Here is a 23861-nt window from a genome sequence, read left to right as displayed (position 1 = left end):
AAAAAAGAATAACTTACAAGCCAGTGAATTAGAATATCAGATTTATCAAAAACACATAAATTAAGGCAACATCAATGCAGAATTTAAGAAGTTTAAGGAAAGAATATATGAACTAAAGATACTATGAGTCAAGCTGTGGGAATCAGCCTCCTTCCTTATCTGAGACCCTGGCAGGTACAGTGCAGAGAATCCCATGTCTGGCCTGAAGGTTAGATATGACCTCCATCCTCTGCCTCTTTCCATTCATGACCTTGGGTCTTCCATCTTCTGCTACTTCCTAAGGTAAAAGGTAAATAATAACTTCCCTATTCCCTTATATGGAAATTATGACCCTTGGAGCAAATAATTTATGGGAGAGCCCTCTGTCTCCAAGGGGTGACATCACATGTTCATGGTCACAAGAAATGGAAAAGGTTTGTCCTAGAAAGGTGAATTTTGCAAAACTGGGGCTTCTTTGCCTAATTGCCTCCTGACTTTTTCTGATGATTGTGGGGTTGGGCTCAGCAAAAATGAGATTAACATTTGCTGAGGGTTAATTAGTCTCGTTTGTGCAAGGATCACTCCATACTGTCCTCATTTCCTAATCTTCATTGAGGAAACATTTAGGGGAACAGGAAGGAATTTACCATTATTTGTGTTCACAGTACATGCCTTGCCCACATAGTAGCTAATCTAATCTTCAAATGCCAGCACATTGAAATATTTGAGTCTTATTACAGGTTGTAAGCTATTCACACTAGGCAACCCCCTCACTGCCGACTGAGAGGCTCTGAATCTGTCTCGTCGCTTGCAAAATGAAGAGGAGCTCTTAACAAAGTGGATTTAGAAATTCCAGGATAATTTTTTCTCTGTAAACGGTTCTTATTCTTTGTCAATTGCTTTGGGATTACTTCAGACCTGGTTAGGGAAGCCACAGTCTTCTTCCACAATACTGAGCTGAAATGAGGAGAGAGACAGCGGGGTCACGTCTCTTCCATATCCCAGTCTTGGAAAGTTCCAAATTATTTCTGAATTTCACGGAATAGCAAATCACTTGTGAACTAGGGGAAAAAAAACCCAGGGCCACTTCAACAATCTTTCAGTATAGCGCTTTTTTTTTTTTTTTAAGATTTTATTGGGGAAGGGGAACAGGACTCTACTGGGGAACAGTGTGTACTGTGTGTACTTCCAGGACTTTTTTCCAAGTCAAGTTGCTGTCCTTTCAATCTTAGTTGTGGAGGGTGCCATTCAGCTTCAAGTTGTTGTCCTTTCAGTCTTAGTTGTGGAGGGCGCAGCTCAGCTCCAGGTCCAGTTGCCGTTGCTAGTTGCAGGGGGCGCAGTCCACCATCCCTTGCGGGAGTCGAGGAATTGAACTGGCAACCTTGTGGTTGAGAGCCCACTGGCCAATGTGGGAATCGAACCAGCAGCCTTAAGAGTTAGGAGCATGGAGTTCTAACCGCCTGAGCCACCGGGCCGGCCGAGTACAGCGCTTTTCATTTGCGGAAGGTTTTTGTTTTGTTTTCTTTTACTTTTTAATCCTGTTAATTTAAAAACATACACAAAAGTAACAGAGAAAAGTATAATGAACCTGATGATTCTATCACTCAACTCTAATATATAGCAATACATGGCTAATCTTATTTCATCCGCCTACCCAGTCCACTCATCTCAACACCCCCCTCTTTATTCTGAAGTGAATTCCAGACATATTGTTTCACCCAAAAATACTTTCCTATACAGTAAGTTCTCACTTAAAATTGTCAATAGGTTTTGTGACTTTCAGTGAAACTATGTTTAAGGAAGCCAATTTTAACATAGACTAATTGATATAAACAAGAATTAAGTTCCTACAGAATCTCATCAACATTATAACCAAACTACGTTGAATGAAATATTATTCGAGGAGCTGATGTATATCTCTAAAATATAAGAACTCTTTTTTCTTTTTTAACTTTTTTATGCATTTTAAGTGTGTTTTTCCAGGACCCATCAGCTTCAAGTCAAGTAGTTGTTTCAATCTAGTTGTGGAGGGCGCAACTCACAGCGGCCCATGTAGGAATCAAACAGGCAACCTTATTGTTAAGAGCACCACAGTCTAACCAACTGAGCTAACCGGCCGCCCCAGTACTCTTTCTTTTAACCAATTCCATATTAGTGGAGATTTATTTAGGTTGGTTCTACTTTTTCTCCCCCACCCCCAGTTTTATTGAAATATAATTGATTTAAAAATCCCTTTAAATGTAAACAAAAGTTCATTTTTAAATTCCTGAGCCCCTCAGCAAATCCTACTGCCCAATTCCACTCTACGGAAGCCACAGACAATTACATCAGTGACACGAGTTCTCCCCAGCCTATAAACCTGCTCTATTAAGAAATGAAAGCTGTGGGGACAGAGTCCCAGAGAGCAGTTTCCAGGCTCTCTGCCTCACGTGTAAAGGTGCTGACTCGGGTAGTAGATGGTCATCAACTGTGACTAGTTGTCCATCAGCTGTGACTAGTTAGCCATTGGCAACTGATATAACTACTGTGGCTGAACTAGCAAGCGTGGCTTGCAGTTAACAAGGGGTTCATTGGTTGGCAGAGAAGCGGAAGGAGGATTGTGTATTGTGTGGCTCCTGCTTCCTGTGTCTCCAACCCAGCCGCCATCGAGAATATAGTGGTATGACTCCCCTATCTGTGGCTCTGTTGGTGTTCCTTTTTGGCCTCAACACATCCTGTGTTCTTGTGTGGGAAGCAGGACTAGAGTCCCTGCATGATAAAAGCTCAAACCCCTACAAAACTCTAGTACATCAGATAGGCTGCATCTTACCAGAGAAACTCACCATTGGAAGCCATGTTGACTCTCTAGTCTGGGGTCATTCTGAGTGATAAAGTCATTACCTCTGGAATAGCATTAACATACTCTGGTGCCGACCCCAGACACACCTCCCTCACCCCCACACACAACTGTTGATCACTTTACCTAATCCACCTTTTCAAAACCTAGCTTTCATTCATTGAGCACCAAATGAATCTAAGTTTCTTATTTAATCCCAATAACACCCTTATAAAGTAGGTACTATTTTATCCCCATGTAACTCGAGGACACTGGAGCACAGTGGTTTAGACCACAGGGTGAGCCTCTGACCTCATGCTTGTCACTATCACCTTATATTGTAGACGACAGGCAACCGTGAGGACAGCTTTGTTAGGGCCAGAGATGATCCACATTACTTGATACATCATGACGAAGGAATACTGAGATTGGAAGTAGGAGAGACCAGAAACTAATACTGACTAAGGATTATGGACATTAGATCATTTGCAAATTTACCTTATCCTTAAAACAGTCCTTTGAGATAACCCACATTTACCTTAACCCAAAACAGTCCTTTGAGATAATCCATTTTACAGATAAGCAAACTGTAGCCCTGTGGGGACAGAGCCAGGAGTGCAGTTTCCAGGCTCTCGCCCTCACGTGGAAAGTTGCTCACTCGGGTATTAAATAGCCATCAACTGTGATTCAATGGCCATCAGCTGTGGCTAGTTGGCATCAGCTGAAACCAGTGAGCCATTGGCCACTAATATAACTGCCCTGGCTACACTAGCAGAAAATGGGGGCTAGCAAGAAGATGGTGGCTGAGCTAGCAAGAGCAGGTTGCAGTTAGCACGGTGGATTGCAGTTAACAAGTGAGGTTGGTTGGCAGAGAGAAGTGGTCGGCAGGTTGCGGATCCTGTGGTTCCTGCTTCCTGTGTCTGCAACCCAGCCGCCATCGAGAATATAGCGGTCTGACTCCCCTATCTATGGCTCCATGGGTGTTCCTTTTTGGCCTCACCGTATTCTGTGTTCTTAGGTGGGGAGCGGGACCAGAGACCTCACATGACACCCTGTATGACAAGTCCTTTGGAGTTTTTTTCACAACTAAAGGACTTTTCATCTTCCCATTTGTGGGAGAAGGGTTTTTTATGCTCCACATATGGAAAATACAACACATGCTTGACAGCTATTTCAGATGAATTCATCTGAATTCAGAGGGATCCACATATCCCCTTTCTATTTAAACAAATTGCTACAAATTTATGTGACAGGCCCAAAGAAAAGATCATTCATATATTACCTTACTTAAATCTTGTAGTGGCCCTATGTGGATATATATTACTTACACTCATTATACGTATGTAGACACCGAAACACAGAGAACTGAGGTTAAACTCTAAGAGGAAAAAGCCTAGAGGAACACAAAGCAGGTGAAAGTAAGGTTTTTGACTGGGGAAGTTAATGGCTGAGGTGAAGATGACAGGAGAGCCCATTATTCTGATTTGATTCCAGCATAGATTATGCCTCACCACTGAAAATGAAGGAAAACAAATGAGGAACAGACTTGATGGGCAGATGAAATCATAGGAGGTCATGTTAATGAATGTGGACTGTAGAGGGTCCTATGCTATCAGCTTGGGGTCAGAGGCCTTGATAGCTTAACAAGTCTTTTGGGTAGTACCAGGTGCTTTGAGGTAGTCGAGGGGAATATTTGCAGAGCTGGAAGTGTTGGAGGAGTTTGGAAATGAAAAGAGCAGAGTAAACCAAAATAAGGTTGAACCTGAACTAATTTCCCTAGCTTTTTATTCCCCCACAGTAATCCAAAATTCAGATATGCTTTTTTGGTTTTATTTTTTTCTCAGTACATTTAATTCACACTAGGTGGCGACCTTCTCAGTTCCTTCTCTTTCAGGCTGCTTTCAAAAACCATTTTTACCAGACCTTCACTTCCTTGCTTTACATTCTTTTCTCAACTCCAGTCAGTCTTGCCTCTGTTCCCACTCCATTGTCTAGACGTCACTGGCAAAGGTCCACAAATCAGCCCTTAAATTGCCCAGTCTTACGGTTAATCTTTCTCCCTAAGTCACCAAACTTTTATTTTTTTCTTGAAAACTCTTACTTTAGATTCTTTATATTAAGCTTGGCTTCAAGGGATATAGACTAAGCCCTTTATGCTTTTTAAAAATACTTCATAACAATAAGAGCCCAGTATATACCAGATGTGTACTGAGCCCTGTGATACAGCTGTGAACAGTAAAATTCAGCCTCTGCTCTCAGAAAACCAACATGACATGAACTTTAAGAAGTTCTTAACTCCCGACAATCATCGGCAAGAAAAAGTTAGAACTTACTAGAATGCCTAACAGGGAGTTTCATGACCTGGCTACCACTTCCCTTTTAGCTTCACCTTTGAGACTCTGTGCCCTCCTGCAAACTCTTAGCTCCAATTAGGCTGTCATTTCCAGGTACTGAGATACTCTCTGCCATCCTGGGCTATACGTCTGCTTCAGGTGCTATAAAGAAGAGTTCCAGGTGACTTTAGAAGAAAATCATTTAGTCAAAAGCAAGCTGATCAACACAGCAATTTAATTAAAACAATCTGGTTAAAAAGAAAAAGGTGGGCCAGCCTGGTGGCTCAGGTAGTTGGAGCACCTGCTCCTAATGACAAGATGGGCAGTTCAATTCCCACATGGGCCAGTGAGCTACACCCTCTACAGCTAAAATTGTGAACAGCAGCTCTCCCTGGAGCTGGGTTGGCATGAGCTGCCGTGAGCAGCCAGAGGTTGGCGTGAGCAGCCAGAGGTTGGCGTGAGCCAGACAGAGGTTGGCGTGAGCCAGCCAGAGGTTGGCGTGAGCAGCCAGAGGTTGGCGTGGGCTGCTGCGGGCTGCTGTGGACTACCGTGTGCCACCATGAGCGGCTGGCAGCTGGCGAGAGCTGCTGTGAGCTGCCCTGAGCAGCCAACTGACAACCGGTGACCCAACCCCTGGGGAGGGTGGTAGGGAGCAAGGCTCATATAATACCAGCATGGGCCAGGGAGCTGTGTCCTACACAGCTAGACTGAGAAACAACGGCTTGAACCAGAGTGGGGGGAGGCAGAAGAAGGGGGGAAAGAAAAAAAAGGCAGCAATAACAACAGGTGAATTTAAGAATTTGATGTTCTGTAGTTTTGTTTTGCTTTAAGTGTTTTTCTCTGAGTCCCCCCCACCCCACCAAGAATTTTGGAATATGTCCCCCACATTTTGGACTCTATGAATTTCTTTATTCATTGTCTCCATTGTGATGTTAAAAGTTAAACTTAAATGCCCCCCATATATGGTTAGTCCTCAGTTTGTCTACTTCAAAAATGTAACATTTTCCTTCTATACAGATGTTTGAAACAGAATATTTCTTTCATTTATTCATTTATTCAATAAATATTCAATTATAGCACCCTACCGTGTGCTATAATTGCTCTATGCAAATTTGGGTCGTCTTTTCCTTGTTTTTTATTTTTACAAAGATGTTGCATTTTCCTCTACGTGATACTCTTTTCTTTTTCTCTCCCAATGTATACGTTCAGTGGAAAACTACTAGGCATTTTCACTTCCTTCCATCCCTTCCTGTAGGGACCTGGCCCACAGGCAAATGAGCTGGCCGGCAGTCACAAAATGCTCTTTGCTTGCTGGACCTATATCACCTTGGTTCTTCTCTGCCTGCATGCGGGTCACTACCCCTCCGGCTGGCCACCACCAGAGATTCTCCCTGGTCTGTAAGTCTCAATAAACCTATGTCTCGCACTCAGCCACCTGGTACGTTCTTTGGGCTTGTGGCTTCTCAGGCACAAATCCTGGAACAACTCAGACTCAGTCCGAACACTTACCCTATGCTGAAATATTGGTTATTCATGAGAAGTCCATCTCTTTTGAATTGTATGCAATGTGCAGCAGTATTCTATAAGAAAGAGTAAAACTATTCATGCAAGCATTAGAATGTCTGGGAGGCACAAGCTTGCTCCCATGTCCTAAGGCACAAGCTTAGTGGAGGTAAACCAAGACCAGGCTGAAGCGCCCTATGGGAGCCCCCACACTAGCACTGGAAGTCAACACCTGGATTTGTGGGAGTAAAATGAGGGTTTACTTTTTCACAGCTATCTCTAATCCTAACTAATACAATATACATACTACCTGAGAAATCGGCTAAAACACCTTTAAATATTCTAAAAGTCAACAAAACAGGAAATGACATGTTAAAAGAATCACAAAATATAAACAGTAAAGTCACCCGAAGACCAAAAGTAAACATGTCTGACAAAGCTATTTAATATCCCTACTGAAGCATTAAAGCCACACTCCAACAATTTGATGATTTTGGCAAACAGATGATTTAGCAAACTGGTTTTGTACACGTTGGTTTTGTTGAGATGATTTTATGTTATTACTCATTCAATGACTTGTATTTTCTCAAACTGAATTTTAGTGATCAGTTAGTCCTTTTCTCCCATATCACAGCACTCAGTTCACTAACGTGTAACAACAGTAAGAAGAATAGTTAACATTTATTTTTACTTTATGCCACCTCTAAATTAATCACATCTCAAGCACATATAAAAAAATCAGTGCCCTTAAATCCTGCACAAAATCTAATCATCATCATAATTTGAAGATTTTTAGGCAGAACACCCTGTTTCCCGCAGAGTTTCACCCCTACTGGATTATCTCTGCCCCTTTCACTCATTTGTTCATTTAATGCACTGAGGACATTTCTGTCTGTAACCCCTGAATGCAGGATCTCATACTCTAAGTTCAAAAGGGTCAGTGCATTAAAACATTGTTATGCTGTCTCTAGTCAATCCCTATTGATTTGCCTGTCATCAGAACTACACTGTGCCCAACCTGAAGCCTGGACTGCATTTGTCTTATTTACTGTTGTATCTCCGGGTCCTAGCAGTGCACCTGACACTAAATGGGTCCTCAGAAATATTTTTGAATATTTGAATGAATGACCTAACCTTTGCTCCTTCCCTATACTACTTTATCAGCCTTTCGCCTTCCCTGCTTCCTAAAATTTTACCTCCATCCAACACACATCAGACATTTTCACTCCACTGATTAAAAAAGAAAAGAAAAACTCTTCACTGACTCACCTTGGCTAAGGGAGCATTTCAAAACTTCTTAGTCTGACACCTAATGCCATTCATGACCAGGACACTACCTGCCTTTTCAGCCTCAATTTCCTTCACTAATTTTCAATGTTCCTTCTTGCAACAACAAGTTGCTCCTAATTCTCTGGACACACAATGTTATCCATATTTTCATAAATTTGTTTAGATTGCTCTCCTCCCACACGCATGATCCTAGAAAAGTGTGGGGGTTTTTGCTGCAGCAGCACATGCCCATCCCATGCTAGTCATTAGAACTTCCCTAGGGGGACTATTGTCTCTGTACCTCATGATACTGTATTATTTTTTTGGGTGTTGAGTAGAGGGTAGAATTTAAAATATTTTTTCCAAACAGATAACCAATCATCCTAAAACAATTTAACAAATAGTTCATTCTTTCCTCCTTAATTTGAAATGTTAGCTGTATCATAAAATAAATGCTTGGGTGTATGAAAGATCTACCTCTGGAGTATCATTTTCCATTGACTTGTGTTTCAAATACCAAATGCTTTTAATTATAGTTCTTCATAGTGTCTTGCTACCTTGTAGGCCAAAACAGAATCTTATTTTTGCTCTATTTTGCACATCCCAAATTGCCATTAAGGTTGAACATCTTTTCATGTTTCTTGGCCATTCAAACTTCCTCTTTTAAGGATGTTCCATTCATATCCTTTACTCATTTGACTATTACATATACTGAAGAATTACTTTTTCCAAGTCCCTCAACTTTATGGTGCCTTTCATCAAAATGAAGTTTTAAATTTAGATGCAGTTAAATTTTCAATCTTTCCCTTCTATGGCTTGTAATTTTAATAGCTTGCTAAGTTCCTTTCCCCTCTGTCAAAGGTTGTAAAACTCTTCTTCCGTATTTTCTTCATTGTTTTCAATGTTTAGGTGATTAATCCATCTAGAGGGGAGAGAGATAAAGTATAATGGGGTGAGAGATTTCTCTACCAATCCAGAAGGGATGGCAATACGGATACCTAGAGGGTAAAGAATGCAGCCACTCCTGTCACATGTGGAGAGGGTGTCAGAAGAGAAATTAAGGCACAGACAGGTTAGGTTAACCAGCCTAAGCGTACGCAAAAAGTTGGTGGTAGACCATGGCTTACACCCAGGCAATGTATTCCACAGCCCCTGTTCGTAACTGCTGTGCCCCATGGTGCGATACATCTAATGAAAAGGAAGAGCATTATTTCTCAGAGCACAGCTGAGCTGAAGCTCAACAATTAGACTCGTGGTTATTAGACTAGTGCGTAAACCACCACCTGTTTCCGACACCTTTATCTTAAACCCAGGAAAGTGACACTCAGAGGGGGTATCCCTTGCAAGATGATGTCCAGCCGGGCAGCCCACGGTCCAGCAAGTCTCGCTCCCCGGGTTTTGGAACCGGAAGAATCTTCTCCCTCCTCCGCTGAAGGTGAAAGGGAGTAGCGCTCGCCGAGGCCCCGCCTCCATCTCCGCGCGAAGGGGTGCCCTGCGGCGCTTCCCAAGGCGTGTGCTACAGCGATGGGGTCGACAGGAAGCGATAAGGCTTACTTCCAGAGGGGAAGTCTGCTCTGGTTCGCCGTCATCACCCTCTCCTTCGGCTATTACACGGTAAAGGCAGGGAGGGGAGTGAGCGCTCCTTTCAGCGCAGGATTTGCGCCCGCCAGCGAGGACAGGTCGCGCAGGCGCAATTCCAGCCCCCGCGCGCTCGGAATCGCGGGAGAGGGGACCAGACCCAGGAAGATGCTGGCGCATTGGTCGGCCCGCGCCTTTCGCCTGTGCCCAAAGTCCTGAGAAACCGGCTACTCAGGCTTTCCCTGTATGGGGGCGGGGACGGCTCCCAACCCGACGACTCTGTGTTAGATCGCTCAAGATGGTGGTGGCGAAGTCGGAGGCCGGCAAGGCTGGTACCGCCTACTTCCGTACAGCCAGACCCTTGCCCTCGCTTGTCACCGTGCTGGGGCTGGGATATTTTGCGGTGAGGCGTTGGAGAGGGCGGGGCATCTGTGTTGGGCCCACCAGGCCCTCGTAGGGCAAGGGGCGCTGTGGGAGCGAGGTCTTGCGCTTGCGCGCCTGGCGGTTGCCTAGGTTACTCGTGTAAACGGAAGTTCGATGGCCTCGCGGCTTCACAGTGTTTCTGCCATTGGGTTCTCGCCCCTCCACGGTTACCACGACTTAACCGAGTCTGAGTGGAGCTCACCCAGGAGAAAGCCAAGTTGGCAGACTTTTGTAGGCCTTCGAAATCAGGATAGGGCTTCCGAAGCGGAATGTTTAGAATTGCTTGGAAAACGGGGATAAACCTAAAGGATGGGTAGGATTTAATTGGTAAGGGATAGAGAGGATATAAATGTTATGGCGTAGATGTGGAATCAAGAAGGTAGAGGATTCTCTACTGAGAGGAGGAGCTACTTTTGTCTGGCTGACAGAGTTCGTTTAAAGGATAACGGGAAAGACTCCCGGAAAAGTAGGGGGACTAAGTTGTTGTAATTTTGAACGAAGGCAAAGCTATTTAGATATTTGCCTCGGAGATCCTGGAGATTGGGTATTAGAAGTGTATTTGTCCTGTCCACGATGTTGTTTGTCGTTGTGAAATCCGGCCTGATTTCCTTTGTCCTGATTTCCCCATATATAAAATGGAAGCGTTGAGCTGAAAAAGTGCATTTCTGTTCTGTGATTCTGCGTCTCTGATTAGTTAGAATATAGATGGAGGAAAGCTTCAGTGACTTCAGATTGGGATATTGTGGAGTTGGGAGATGCTGCCCCTTCCATTCCCCTTGGTTTTGGAGGATGCAGTGATATTTTATGCTATATTTAAATGTTAGGCGTGTAACAACATAATGAGAGAGATAAGACTGTTCTTGGCTGAGATCTGAATGGGACAACAAATTTTGGACCTGTTGGGTCTTAATTATTCTCAGAAAAGCCTAAACTGACACAGGTTACAACACAGACTGAGGGAAAGTTGGTAAAATTACAAAAACCTTATATGATTAAGTAGTTGCTGTTAGCACTTCACGAACCTGATCTCACTTATTTTCCAATTTTGTACAGTGGATCAGTCCCAGTTTTAGAGGTAGAAAAAGTGAAAGAAGAGAAGGGGATTCTAAATTAAATGGGAGTTTGGCTCAAGCCGTAGTTTCTGCAGTCAAGAAGCTAGCCAGAGCACATAAACTCTTAAAATTTGTTAATAACTTATATAAAATAATGTTTTTGGTAGAATTCATTCATTAAGAATAAAAGTCATCCAACCTGGGCACTGAGTCTGAAAACCACAGTTTCCTCAGCATAAATCTCCCACCAGAATAGCTTTTAGAAAATAGAAGTTGAAAGTGGAAGCCTAGATGATTTAGTTCAGAGTTTCTTTGGTCTGTTCTTATTCTTGTAGAATCAGGATTATTTCATAGCCTCTCTCAAAAACAAACATTTTCTGATTTAAGTGACCTAATAAGTATTCTGTGCCTCTGGTTCTCTTTCAGTGGGTTGTCTTCTGGCCTCAGAGTATTCCTTATCAGAGCCTAGGGCCCCTGGGCCCCTTCACGCAGTACTTGGTGGACCATCATCATACCCTCCTACGCAGCGGGTAAGGAGAGCTGCAGAGTGGGCTGTGGACACTGCCGCTCCAGGCTCACTGTAGACCTGGGAGGCCTGCACTTGCCTTTATATATCTAAGAGTGGTTGGTGCTAGTTCACATTCAAGCACCTTTCTTTTTGAGGTTTCTGTGTTCGATTTCATCATCAGATAACCATCACCTTAAACTAGATTGACCTTTGTTTCAGGTATTGGATTGCTTGGCTGATTCACATTGGAGAGTCATTGTATGCCATGGTATTGTGCAAGTAAGTGTTTTTAATAGGTCTTTGTCGCTTTTCTCTTGGTATCTGATATAAGTTGAGAGTAGCCACATTTAAATAATTCATGCACTTGTAGGCTGAGAGCACACTCAGGGTAGAGTTGAATCCCCACGGCTAATACGGAACCTAGCCCAAAGGTGTACCCAATAAATATTTAATGAATGAATTCATTTCATTTGTGTTTGTTAATCGGTTATTTAGTTACTTCATTCAGATGATTTTTCTTATTTTTTAAAAAAATTCTCTGACTAGTCCCAACTAGAACAAAAGATTAGGAGGCTGACATCTAGCTTGAAAAAGCGCTGAGTTATAAACTGAGGCCAATGATTCTCAATTCTAGTTTCACACATGAATCGCCTGAGGAGCTTTTTCAAAATACACAAGTCTGGTTTCCAGACCCACCAATCCTGATCTGATAGGCCTTGCTTTAGAAGTGGGAATATGTTATTTTTACAGGCTCCACAGATAATTCTGCGATGCAGTGCAAGTTCAAAACCCCTTGACTAGAAGCTACTCAGCAGACGCCAGTGTAGGTGAATACTATGTGAGAGTGCTAGAAAGATTCTCTTTACACCTGTACCTTATGTAGCATACAGAGAAAGTATGGTGTAATGAAAGAGTTGGTTATAGTAATGCCAAATTGCTTTGCATTTTTTTTCTGGTCAAGATTAACTGTCACCTCTATTGTTGTATTACTTCTAAAAATAGAAAATGAGGTACTTTATTACTAAAAGGTGTTTTAATAAAAATAATTAATGTATATTGGGTGAACAGTATGCCAGACACTGCTAAGTGCTTTAAATAGATTATGTTACTCTATCTTCTGGTTGATTAAACAAGCTGGACTTTCCAGGAGAGGAGCAGAAAGCAGTTTTGTTCTTTCTCACCCCTCTCCAAGAACCCTGTTTCCACGAACATAAGACCTAGCCAGACAATCAGCTCTATGTCTTTTGGAGCAAAAGCCAGTCTTATATAATATAAGACCGGATCTTATAGTAAAATAAAACCGGGTCTTATATAAATTTTTGCTCCAAAAGACACATTAGAGCTGATTGTCCGGCTAGGTCTTATTTTTGGGGAAACACGGTAAATTCACCCTGTGGGTTGTTGTCTGCCTCCCACCCCAACCCTGGATGAAAAGAAATCTTAAGCAGTTCCGTAGGTTTTCCTGTGCTATTATCCAATCTAGTCCAATCTATTCATTGAAAGTATAAACTTAGCTAATTCAGAAAGTCTGTTCTCATCCGCTGGGACTCTGGAGCCTGCTATGGGGAAGAGAGCACATTTAATGTCTTCTCTCTCATTCCACCTTTTTTCCCTACTCACTAGCAGCTGCTTGTGGCCCCTTGGGATGGTGAGAGTGGTTAGGGGAAACAGGGTACAGTCTTGCCTTGTAAACAGGCAGCTGGGTGCTGTGGATACTGCATACCCAGTGTTGGCTCTTCTCTCCAGAAGTGGATTTGGGGAAAACCGCCCATCACTAGGGATCTCCCTTCTGCACTTCCCCTAAGGACCACTTACAGTTTCCCCTCAGGATCAGTGATCGGGATGGGGGGAAGCTCCTTTATAGAGGTCTTTCCTACCCTTAGGTTAGGCCTCTGTGGTGGGGTCCCTTTTACGCCCACCATGCCAGTGCGCTTCCACAGGATCTGTATGGCTCACAAAAACAGCTTTTTTGTCCCTCCATGGGATAAACCTACCAGCGTGTGCAGTTCCCAGTACAGCCATGTATCTTCGCTCTCCCATCAGGCAAGCAGACCAGTCTTTAAACTTTTGAAACAGATGTTATTCCCTTCCCCCAAATTCCAGGGGACTCATGTCAAGCTCTCCAACTGGTTCTGTTAAAGCTGTTCTTTGGACTTGACTTGTGATAAGAAATGCCTCAGCTTTAGTCATTTACTAAAATGACCTCTGTCCAATGTCCTCTTCAGCCTCTCAGTGAAATCTCAGCTTGGAGGTGTGTGGTCCAGCCCCTCAACTTACATTGTTGGACTGCCTGACACCTGTTTTGTTACTGTTATTTGGAGCCTCCAATGAAAACCAAATGACTCAAATTGAATATCCTGCTCTCCAGTGTTTGAAGGCAGAGGGCAAGCAGGCATATAGAGGTTAGGGCACTATTGTCATGTCCTTGAAATCATTTCTTTATGGTCTAACATGTTGCAGTGTAACATTGGTCACTATAAAACAGAATCAATATTCCTTTTGAATTACGAATGAATAAATTTAAGTGAGTGATCACTACACAAAGACATGTAGTACATTTGTAACGTCCCAAATCCCACTATGCAGCAGCAAAAAGGAACTGATGAATTCCATTTAACCAGAGATAAGATTGGACTATATGTTTGACTTTATAGCCACCATAATATATCTATATATACATATAGATATAAAATATGCCTATTTTTCCATGTCTACCTATAAGATTACTCATTCATTTTATTAGTGCATAGTATTTTGTCCTATGGATGTGCCTTAATTATTTACATATTTACAAATTCCCTTCTGATGGGCTTTTAAGTCTAATTTTTACTATTATAAGTAACACTGTGTGAACATGAATTTCTCATGCATCCTGGCCCACTTTGACATATATTTCATTTTTTTATTGTTTGCTGGTAGAATGTATGAATGTAGTCGATTTTTATCTATTGACCTTACACCCAGCGGCCTTGCTAAATTCATTTGTGAATTCTAATAGTTCATCTGTCGATTTTTGTATTTTCTAGGTATATAATTGTGTCTAGAAAGAAAGACAGTTTTATTTCTTCCTTTCAATTCTGTGTATCCTTTAATTATGTGTCTTTCTTATTGCACTGGCTAGTGCCTCCAGCACAGTGTTTATTAGAAGTGGTGAGAGTAGGCATGCTTGCCTTATTCTTCATCAAAGGGAAAGCTTTCAACATTTTGCATCATGTTTTTTTCTAGAGTTGTGTAGATCTCCTCTATCAGAATAAGGAAGTTCCTTTCTATTTCTAAGTTTGCTGAGAACCTTGATTCAGTATGGATGTTGAAATTTATCAATGCTTATGCATTACTTAAGATGATCATAGGATTTTTCTCCTTTAATTTGTTAGTGTGGAAAATTACGGTTGATGGGTCCACTTATAGGCTAATTTTTTTCAGTGAATACAGTCGGCCCTCCATATCCACGGGTTTGGCATCCATGGATTCAATGCAGATGTGGAGGGCCGACTGTGTGCATTGTTCTACGTCATTTTATATAAGGGACTTGAGCATTCTTTGATTTTTTTTTTTCGTATCTGCAGGGGGTCCTGGAATCAATCCCTTGCAGATACTAAGGGCTGGCTGTACTTAAGTTTTGGGGGAGTTGAAAAGTTAAACGCGGATTTTCAATTGTGTGGAGGGTCACTGCCCGTAGCCCCCACATTGTTCAAGGGTCAACTGTATATCGTTTTTACATATGTTGTAGTTAAATTTTGTTTTAAATTAAAAGTCATCCATATGAGGCTTATTTATATACAGATGAGACTGTAAAAATCCATTCACTTCAATTGGGTCATTTTCTTTTGAGCTTTGTTTTAAGCAGTTGAGTACAGGTGTTTATTATTACTATATGCCAGGCCCTTTACTAAGTATTTTGTGTATGTTATTTTATAAATCATCTCAAAACTTGATGAGATAAATATTATTATTCCTATTTTTCAGACAAGAAACTCGTTCTGAGAGAGAGTGAGTGATTTGCCCAAGGTCACAGCGGTCCAAGCTGGGCTTTACATTGGTCTATCTTTAAAACATTTGCTCTAAAGCCATCCCACTCCTTTTTTACCTCTATCCACTCATCAAAATCACGCTAGAAACAGTTTTATAATACAATGCTCCGGGCAGTAGCCAGACTGCTTCTCAGGGATGATTGTGCCATTCTAAATGCACACACAAAAAATGAAAATAAATGAACTAACCATTCGCGTTAAGGAGCTGGAAGAAAATGGCAAAATAAACTCAAAGTAGATAGAAGCAGGATATTTTTTTAAAAATTGAAGGCAATAACTCTTCCGAGGACATAACATTCAAATTCTGGTGGTTAAATTTTTCTTTTTGTTTTTTAGGTCTAAAGGCATCACGGATGGTCGGGCTCGACTCCTCTGGTTCCTGCAGACTTTCCTCTTTGGGATAGCCTCCCTCTCCATCTTGATTGCTTACCGACCAAAACACCAAAAACGAACTTAAAGAAGATACACAAAAGCTTTCTCTGCTCTTTGATATCCAATCTCACCTTTTTTTGGGGGGGTGCTGTATTTATTCCATCTTTCTATCTTCTAGAAAGTTAAGATCCTCTAGCTATTGATTATATCATATGCTCTGATTGAACTTTAGTAGATAACGGGAAAAGATTTTAGCTTTTCTAATCTGCACACTAGCCTATTTGGCAGAGGGCTTCCAGCTACCTTCCTGATTTCCCAGGCTATGTTGGTGCTCTCTCCCTATCATCTGTTTTAAGCCATCTACTAAATTTGCTTATTAGTAGACCTTTGCTCCCACCTTCTGACCAAAACACGGTACCCTTCCCACCACCATCTTAGCTCTCCTTTCCCAAAATTTTTTCTACCTTTCTGGACCCAGGTGGAGTGACCCGTCTTCCACACACATTTATTATTAGCACCTGTGAGGCAGGATCTTACCATCTCAAACTTCCATTTCTCACACTGCCGAGAAAGACAAGGAAGATAAGCAAGTCCCTGGAGTGGGGTGGGCTGAGCATTTACACACAGTCACAAAGGACAAGCTGACACCCAGGAGGAGAGGACTCAGGAATGCCTTTCCTGATCCTGCCAGCCAGAGTGACCCTTCCCTCCACTTGTCCCCTGGGACAAAGTGCTGTGTAGTGTACAGGGCTCTGGTGGCCACTGCTGGATTGCTGCTTCAAGCCAGCACCACATCTCAGTCAGCTTTATTTTTCCTCTAGCACCTGCCCCATGGCCTTGCACACAGGTGTTCTATCAGTGTTTACTGAGCAAAGGAGGGAAACTCTGATTTCACTTTCCAGGATCATTCCAATTTTTATGTGAAAACTGCAGAACTCATTCAGGGTACCCTCATCTCAAAGAAAAGCAGGGGACAGCTCACGAATGGTAGCACCAAGTTGCTTTGGGTTCCCTGGTGGGATACCTGTATCTTTTTCACACTTTCCTATTCTTGGTCCCTTTCTCCAGACTCTGTAGATGTCTCCCTCCAGCTTTGTCTTACTCCAACTCAGACGTTCCTGTCCTAGGGATTCTAGCCCATGGGTGATCGAGCTGGTTACTGTCTCTCCCATTTACCTCATTATACCTTATTACTACTGATTGGTTGGGGCAGGAGGTTCATTGACTCTGTCCCCGACCCTGGTAGAATGACTGTCACCTCTAGGAACCATGAGGGCTCCTTTCCTGGAGAACCACCTGCTTGTTCACTAGGGACTAGACCTTTTCCTTCCATGATGCAATAGGGCGTGTTATTTTCTTAAGCAAAATTCATGAGAAACAACCCCCTCCCCGTAAAAAGAGGCCCCAAGAAAAAGCACAATCCTGAAAGGTTATGGACTAGAATTGTTTCTGGTGGAGATCAATTTCTACAAATCTCAGTCTTTCTCTGTTTCTCTTATGATGAAGGGGTTGCTTTTTGATAAGGGAAAAGATTTTAGAGTTAAACATCATGGAAGTCCAACCCAGATTTTTTAAAAGTATGGTCCTTTCCAAGGGAAATAATGACAATAATATTAATGGTTCCAGGAACAATATGGCCGATTATTGAATGAAATTGATTAACTTAAATAAAATGCTATGAATTGTCTCTTCAATCAGTGCTGTTTTTGTGTGTCAGTTTGGATATATTGTCACACATCTGATTCTGTCTTTTCTCAAATAGACACTATTATGGAACTGTTAGTCCAGTTTAGATACCAGGGATTTTTTGTTCACTGATAAATGCAGAATGCCCTAGCTGTGGGGCAGACACTCCTCATGCTTATAGAGCTGTCTGCAGCCCACTTAAGTCCACACACACACAGCTACAGGTGGACATGAATGTCCCCTTTCGTTGTAGGATTGTCCTCTGGTTTCCATTTAAATTTCATTCAGCATTTGACACAGTCTAGCAGCAAGTGAGAGGAGCAGCCTTGACTTTATAAATGCCAGGAGTGTAAAGTCCTGTGATCTCGTTTGGGGTATGATCATGGTTTACAGCAAAAAGGAATCTTGAGGGAGCAAATGGTGCAGGTCTTGACGCATGAACTGCATCCCATCAGGTAAAATAACATCACAGAGACAGCCCAGTCTCTAACTGATCGTGTGTTTCTCCCCTCCGTCACAGCTCATGAGTTTAGAAGTAAGTCTGTGAAGCAAGAAATAAACAGAAAAATGGAGACATCTTGGCTTTGTATTGCAGTCACAGTGGTGATATAGTAGAAACATCTTTATGTTGAGTTTGGATGAGAAAAGGCCAGAGGCATTTTGGTGGAAACAACCATGGAGGCCAAATAAACTAGACTGTTTTGTTTCCCACCTCTTTCCCCCACCCCAAAGATGTCAAGAGCATGTATAGTTTGGAAGAACAAAAAAGGTCCCATGGAAGAAAAACAACCAAAAAACTAATGATCTCACTACTTAAATAATAACAGTCCAGATTTATAAACTAACACTATTTTCCTATATTCAATGTGTTTGTGACTATGCAATCAGTCTAAACGTTTCATAAGCCATGGTTTTAAAACAAGTCTTGGGTTTAAGAGGCTATATTCCTATTGAAGACGTTATACATTTTGCTAAAGAGGTTCTTTAGCAAAACAACTTGCTGTTTGAGAGCCGGTATTTACATGGGGAGCCTGAAAACACAGAAGCTGGAGAACCTGCATTGAGGTTAAAGAACAAAGTGCAGTCACATTTTTGTCTGCCCCAGCCCTTCCTGGAGCCTTATTAATGAAAGCCCTTAGTCTAGCAGCCTGGGTTGTAAGTATCATTTATCCTTCTCTATCTTATCAGCACAGACAATAAAGGAAAGAAATGCCAGTGGGGCAGCTGAGTAATAATATTTGAAATCTGTGAGACCCTTCTCTCTGCAGGGTCCCTTGTCCACATCAAATTGGGAATTGTGGTTCTCTTTTCATTAAGGTTGGACAATGAGAGTCATTTCACATTTTTCTTTATAAAGCGGAAATCTATACTCTGATTCCACAGTGGACACTTGAAAATCCTATTCAAAATACTGTATTGGCAATTTCTATCAACAAACATTTTAAGATGGTTCCTAAACTTTCTTAATAGGGTTGAGAATACCAATTGCTTCGTTTCTGTTTATAGTAAGTCATAAAGTGGGATTAGGGAATATCTTTGGCATACTAGTACTGTTCAGGGAAATATTCATGAAATAATTCTTCCTTTTTCCTTTGACCAACACGTGGCACAGGATGTTCCTGAAAATAAAAATTACTCAATAAAAATTGCCACTAAAATTGAAATTTTGACAAGCAAGAAATGAGAGGAATGGCACCTATGACATAAAGTAGGGAAATATTCCCAAAACTCAGGTATGTAGGGACCACCCCCACACTAGTCACAACTACACTACACCTGAATTCACTTAAAAAAAAAAAGTCATCCTAAGTAAGAATAGCTATGAAATGCCAGGTCTAGTTCATTATAGTTTTCTCTAATACGTGTGAGAATAAAGCATATGATTACCTAAAGTCACCATGCATACTAATGATGCATTCAGCACACTCTTGATAATCAGAAGGTATTACACTACTAAGACCGAAGTGGGGGGTTTAACCTGGCTCTAGGATTTTAGGCAAGTTCCTTACCTTCCTGGACCTCAGTTCCATCATTAGAAAGAGTATGAATAATTTTACATCGTGGCTGGAATGAAACCAGGATGGTAAATTTAAATGAAATCATCTAGATAAGGCAACTTTGTAAACTATAACAGGAGAAGAGTTTTACGGGAAGGTTGGTAATTGCAGATAACACATCTTGTGCTGCCCAGACTTGAGCACGCAGGTGGATCACATGAAATCTGGTGAAAATGCAGGTTTCGGTGACGGTGGAGAGGGTGAAAGAGTCTGCATGTCTAGCAGGCTCTCTGGTGATAATGTTGCTGGTCTGCGGACCCCTTTGAGTTTTAGAGAAAATTTAGGAATCCAACTGTTCGGTTCCGATTTCATGAGGCTTGGGGTTGATTTCTACATGTGCCAACATGTTTTTGTCAATAAGAAAAATGGCTAAACACCCTCACTAGGAGCTCAGCATGCAAGGCAAACAACAACTGATATAGAGCAGTGGTGGGACTAAAAATGCTGATGAAATTAGCCAACTGGCTTGCTCCTCCCTCCTTGAAAATAAAAGTTTGGGACTGAGGTCTTTGAAAGTAAAAAGAATCTGATACTGTTCAAATACTGATTTTGATCTAGACACTGATCCTTGAGCATAGAAGTGGGCGGCAACAGTGGCCAGGGCAGTGTCCTGTCAATATCAGCAACACAAAAGCCCCACAGGGGGGGGGGGGGAATTCATGAAAATACTAGACACAGGCATTCACTTCACCATGGTCCTGACCAAATCACCAGGATTTCAGATTATGTTGTTATTTCTTCCTAAAGGTTTTAAAGTGAAACTTCAGGCAAAAGAGTGACCAGTGGGAGGCAGCTGGACCGCTCAGTTGGTTAGAGCGCAAGCTCTCAACAACAAGGTTGCTGGTTCAATTCCCACATGGGATGGTGGGCTGCACCCGCTGCAACTAAAGACTGAAAATGGCAACTGGACTTGGAGCTGGTCTGCGCCCTCCACAACTAGATTGAGAAACAATGACTTGACTTGGAGCTGATGAGCCCTGGAGAAACAAACTGTTCCCCAATATTCCCCAATTAATAAAAAAAAAAAGAGTGACCTGCGGATTGGCATCAAACAGATTCATTAAGGGTTCTGTGGTTCCTGGATTCTCATCTCTAAATCACTGATTCCAACACAGACTGCACCTGGCCTCAGCCCTCCCCCACTGCATATTACCAGACATGCTGGTTTGATACCCCAGGAAAAAATGAGCTCACAAGCCAAATAACTGGACAGCCGAGGACGAGTATGTGCTGAGCCACACACATTACCTGAAAGACAAGTGTCGGAACAGAAGGCTGGGAATCTAAAAATGTTCCTTAAGTAGGAGATACAGAGTTGATAAGAGAAAATATTAGCAATATGGAATAAGAACAAGAAGTCATTTTTTAAAACTAAGTGAAAATATCAGGCATGAAAAATAAAATAGTTGAAATAAAGAATCTAATAAATGAAAAGAGAACGAGTGAACTAAATGGATGGAGTTGAAAGAATTTGTGAACACAAGATTGAGGAAATCTCACAGTAGGAAAATATAAAATATGGAAGAAAAACTTGAAAATGTGATTGATTAATATAGAAATGCAACACCTGGGCAATAGTTCCAGATGGAGAGAAAGGTAAATGGAGTAAAAATATTTGAAGAAATAATGGAAATAAATTTCCCTTAAATGACCTTATTTGAAACGGCTTAAAAAGAGCCAAACAAATGAGATAAGGAAAAATCCATTCCTAAACAATAAAATTTAAGAATAATAAGGACAAGAGAAAACTCTAAAAGCTTCCGAAGAGAAAGAGCAGATCACCTCTAAAGGAATGACAATGAGATGGATATCACACAACGGTTACCGGAGAGTGGGCCCTTCTCAGTGCCATGTCCACGTTCTTGGCGTCTCGAGCAAAAAATTGAACGAGACACAGAAATACAGTGGTGAAAGAGCAGTTTATTAGAAGTGAAAGTACACTCCAAAGAGATAGGAGTAGGCCCGAGCACAAGAGGATGCTCAAGGGCCGTCATTATTAGAAGAAAGTGTACTCCAAAGGGATAGGACCGAACCTGAGCAAAAGCGTGGCTCAAGAGACACTGACTGGTGAGGACTTGGAGTTTTTATTTTCTTTCTTTCTAGAATGGACTTCTCCTCCCTAGGTGTGGGGCCACTTGATCAATGCCTGTGATTGACAAGAGGCTATTACCTCATCTTTTTAGACTGTGCACGTTCCTTTCCAGAATTCAGTCTGTTATAATGATATTAATGAACTTCTAGTCATATGCATATTATAATGATGGTATAATGAGGCTAAGGTGAGATGAAGGTCATTGTAGCCTTCACTGCTCATGTGTGAGTGACTGGTCTAATCTAGTTAGGTAGTTTGTGCCTTCTGGTGTCCTCATAGTGGTTAATGATTATGGTAGATAAGGGGAAAATTTGGGCATAGAGGGGAGGTTTTGGTAGGTCTTTGGGAGGTCGCTCTCTGTGGGCCGTGTTGAACGTGCAGGAATGTCTGGAGACTCTATTCCTATCTCTAACTGCCTGCTTCATTTTCCCCTGAGAGGTGTGATCCCCATAAATCTCTATGGGAAGTTGAGGGACAGGAGGTCTATTCTTCTGTATCTGCTTCCTGCTGAATGTGCTCGGTGCCCCTGCCTATCGGGGATTCATGGGACTCTCGGCCTATCTGATCTTAGATGAGAGGAAGGGGTCTTGAGATCCGTCTGGGAAGACCACATTGGCCTCTGTGGGGACAGAGCCAGGAGTGCAGTTTCCAGTCTCTTGGCCTCACATGGAAAGATGCTGGCTCAGGTAGTAAATGGCCATCAACTGTGATGGGATGGCCATCAGCTGTGGCTAGTTGGCCATCAGCTGTAACCAGTGAGCCATTGGCCACTAATATAACTGCTGTGGCTACGCTAGTAAAAAAAAAATGAGGGCTAGCAAGAAGATGGTGGCTTAGCCAGCAAGAGCAGATTGTAGTTAGCATGGCGGATTGCAGCTAGCAAGTGAGTTTGGTTGGCAGAGAGAAATGGACGGCAGGTTGCGGATAGTGTGGCTCCTCCAACCCAGCCGACCGCGAGAATATAGCAGTATGACTCCCCTATCTATGGCTCCGTGGGTGTTCCTTTTTGGCCTCACCATGTCCTGCGTTCTTATGTGGGGAGCGGCACTAGAGACCCCGCATGACACCCCACGTGACACATAGTGCAGCGAGCAGGGTACGGTGCTGGCCAAAGCTTTCTGAAGGGCAGTGGAGCAGTTTGTGCCTATGAACACTCAGTCTCAGGAAGACCAAGAGAAGCAGCTGCCGGAGAGCTGGACCCCCGTGGAGGGGTGGGAAGACATGGACGGTTCTCCAACCAGCATAGGCCAGAGAAAGCAAAGGTAGTTGTGGCCCTGGGGCTGGGAAGTTCTTGCTGAGGCAGCCCGGGTGCAGGACTTGTAGTCCCAGGAGGAAATGCTGCTGAGTCCTCCGTGGGAGATGAGGGTGAGGTCAAGGTCGTCCCTCACCCCCAGGACAGCCCTGGCGAATGACTATGGACTATGGGGAATTGCCTTCCATCCCTAATTTATTGGACCGCTTGACTGTTTGCTTGGGAATATACCACCATATAGTGACACTGGCGGTTGTTTGCTTTTGTGTCTTGACAGGCCGTCATCGAGAATATGTAAGCACCTTGACTGTGAGTCGCTGTTGTTCCAGCACGGTACCCTGAGAAACCCTGGCTGAGCCCAGGAAGTCTGGCTGTGCCCAGAGAGAGTGGCAGTGCCCTGAGAGGGCCTGGCTGTGCCTGGGGAGACTGGTGGTACCCTAAGAAGCCCAGGAAGTCTGGCTGTGCCCAGAAGGACTGGTGGTGCCCTGAGAAATCCTGGCTGTGTCCTGGATATTGCATTCACCTCCAGGCTCCTCGCACAGGGCTCCTCGCACAGGGCCCCTTGCAGAAGATGCTCGTCGCATAGATTGTGAGGCAAGACCCTATAGGGGTGGGGACAGAGCCAGGAGTGCAGTTTCCAGGCTCTCGGACTCATGTGGAAAGGTTTTGGCTTAGGTAGTAGATGGCCATCAACTGTGATTGGATGGCCGTCAGCTGTAACCAGTGAGCCATTGGCCACTAATATAACTGCTGTGGCTACGCTAGTAAAAAAAAAAATGGGTGCTAGCAAGAAGATGGTGGCTGAGCTAGCAGGAGCGGATTGCAGTTAGCGCAGCGGGCTGCAGATCGTGTGGATCCTGCTTCCTGTCTCCAACCCAGCCTCCAGCGAGATTATAATGGTATGACTCCCC

The 23861-nt window shown here is 42.8% G+C and overlaps 1 protein-coding gene across 2 annotated transcripts; it reads left to right on the top strand.

The window, feature by feature from the left end:
* The first annotated feature begins 9353 nt into the window (after positions 1–9353).
* Positions 9354–17557, top strand: TMEM254 (transmembrane protein 254). Of its 2 annotated transcripts, none has more exons than XM_019749504.2 (4): positions 9354–9513; positions 11379–11482; positions 11680–11739; positions 15828–17557. In XM_019749504.2, exons 1-4 carry the CDS (start codon positions 9424–9426, stop codon positions 15946–15948), a joined length of 375 nt encoding a protein of 124 aa, XP_019605063.1. In that variant the 5' UTR covers positions 9354–9423; the 3' UTR covers positions 15949–17557. The 2 variants fall into 2 exon arrangements, with proteins under 2 accessions (XP_019605063.1, XP_019605062.1); XM_019749503.2 differs by having other exon boundaries at positions 9397–9880.
* Positions 17558–23861: the final 6304 nt, after the last annotated feature.

This window comes from Rhinolophus sinicus, linkage group LG07, assembly GCF_036562045.2.
Source record: "Rhinolophus sinicus isolate RSC01 linkage group LG07, ASM3656204v1, whole genome shotgun sequence".
Classification (NCBI taxonomy): Eukaryota; Metazoa; Chordata; class Mammalia; order Chiroptera; family Rhinolophidae; genus Rhinolophus; species Rhinolophus sinicus.
This window is presented reverse-complemented; position numbering and strand designations above follow the sequence as displayed.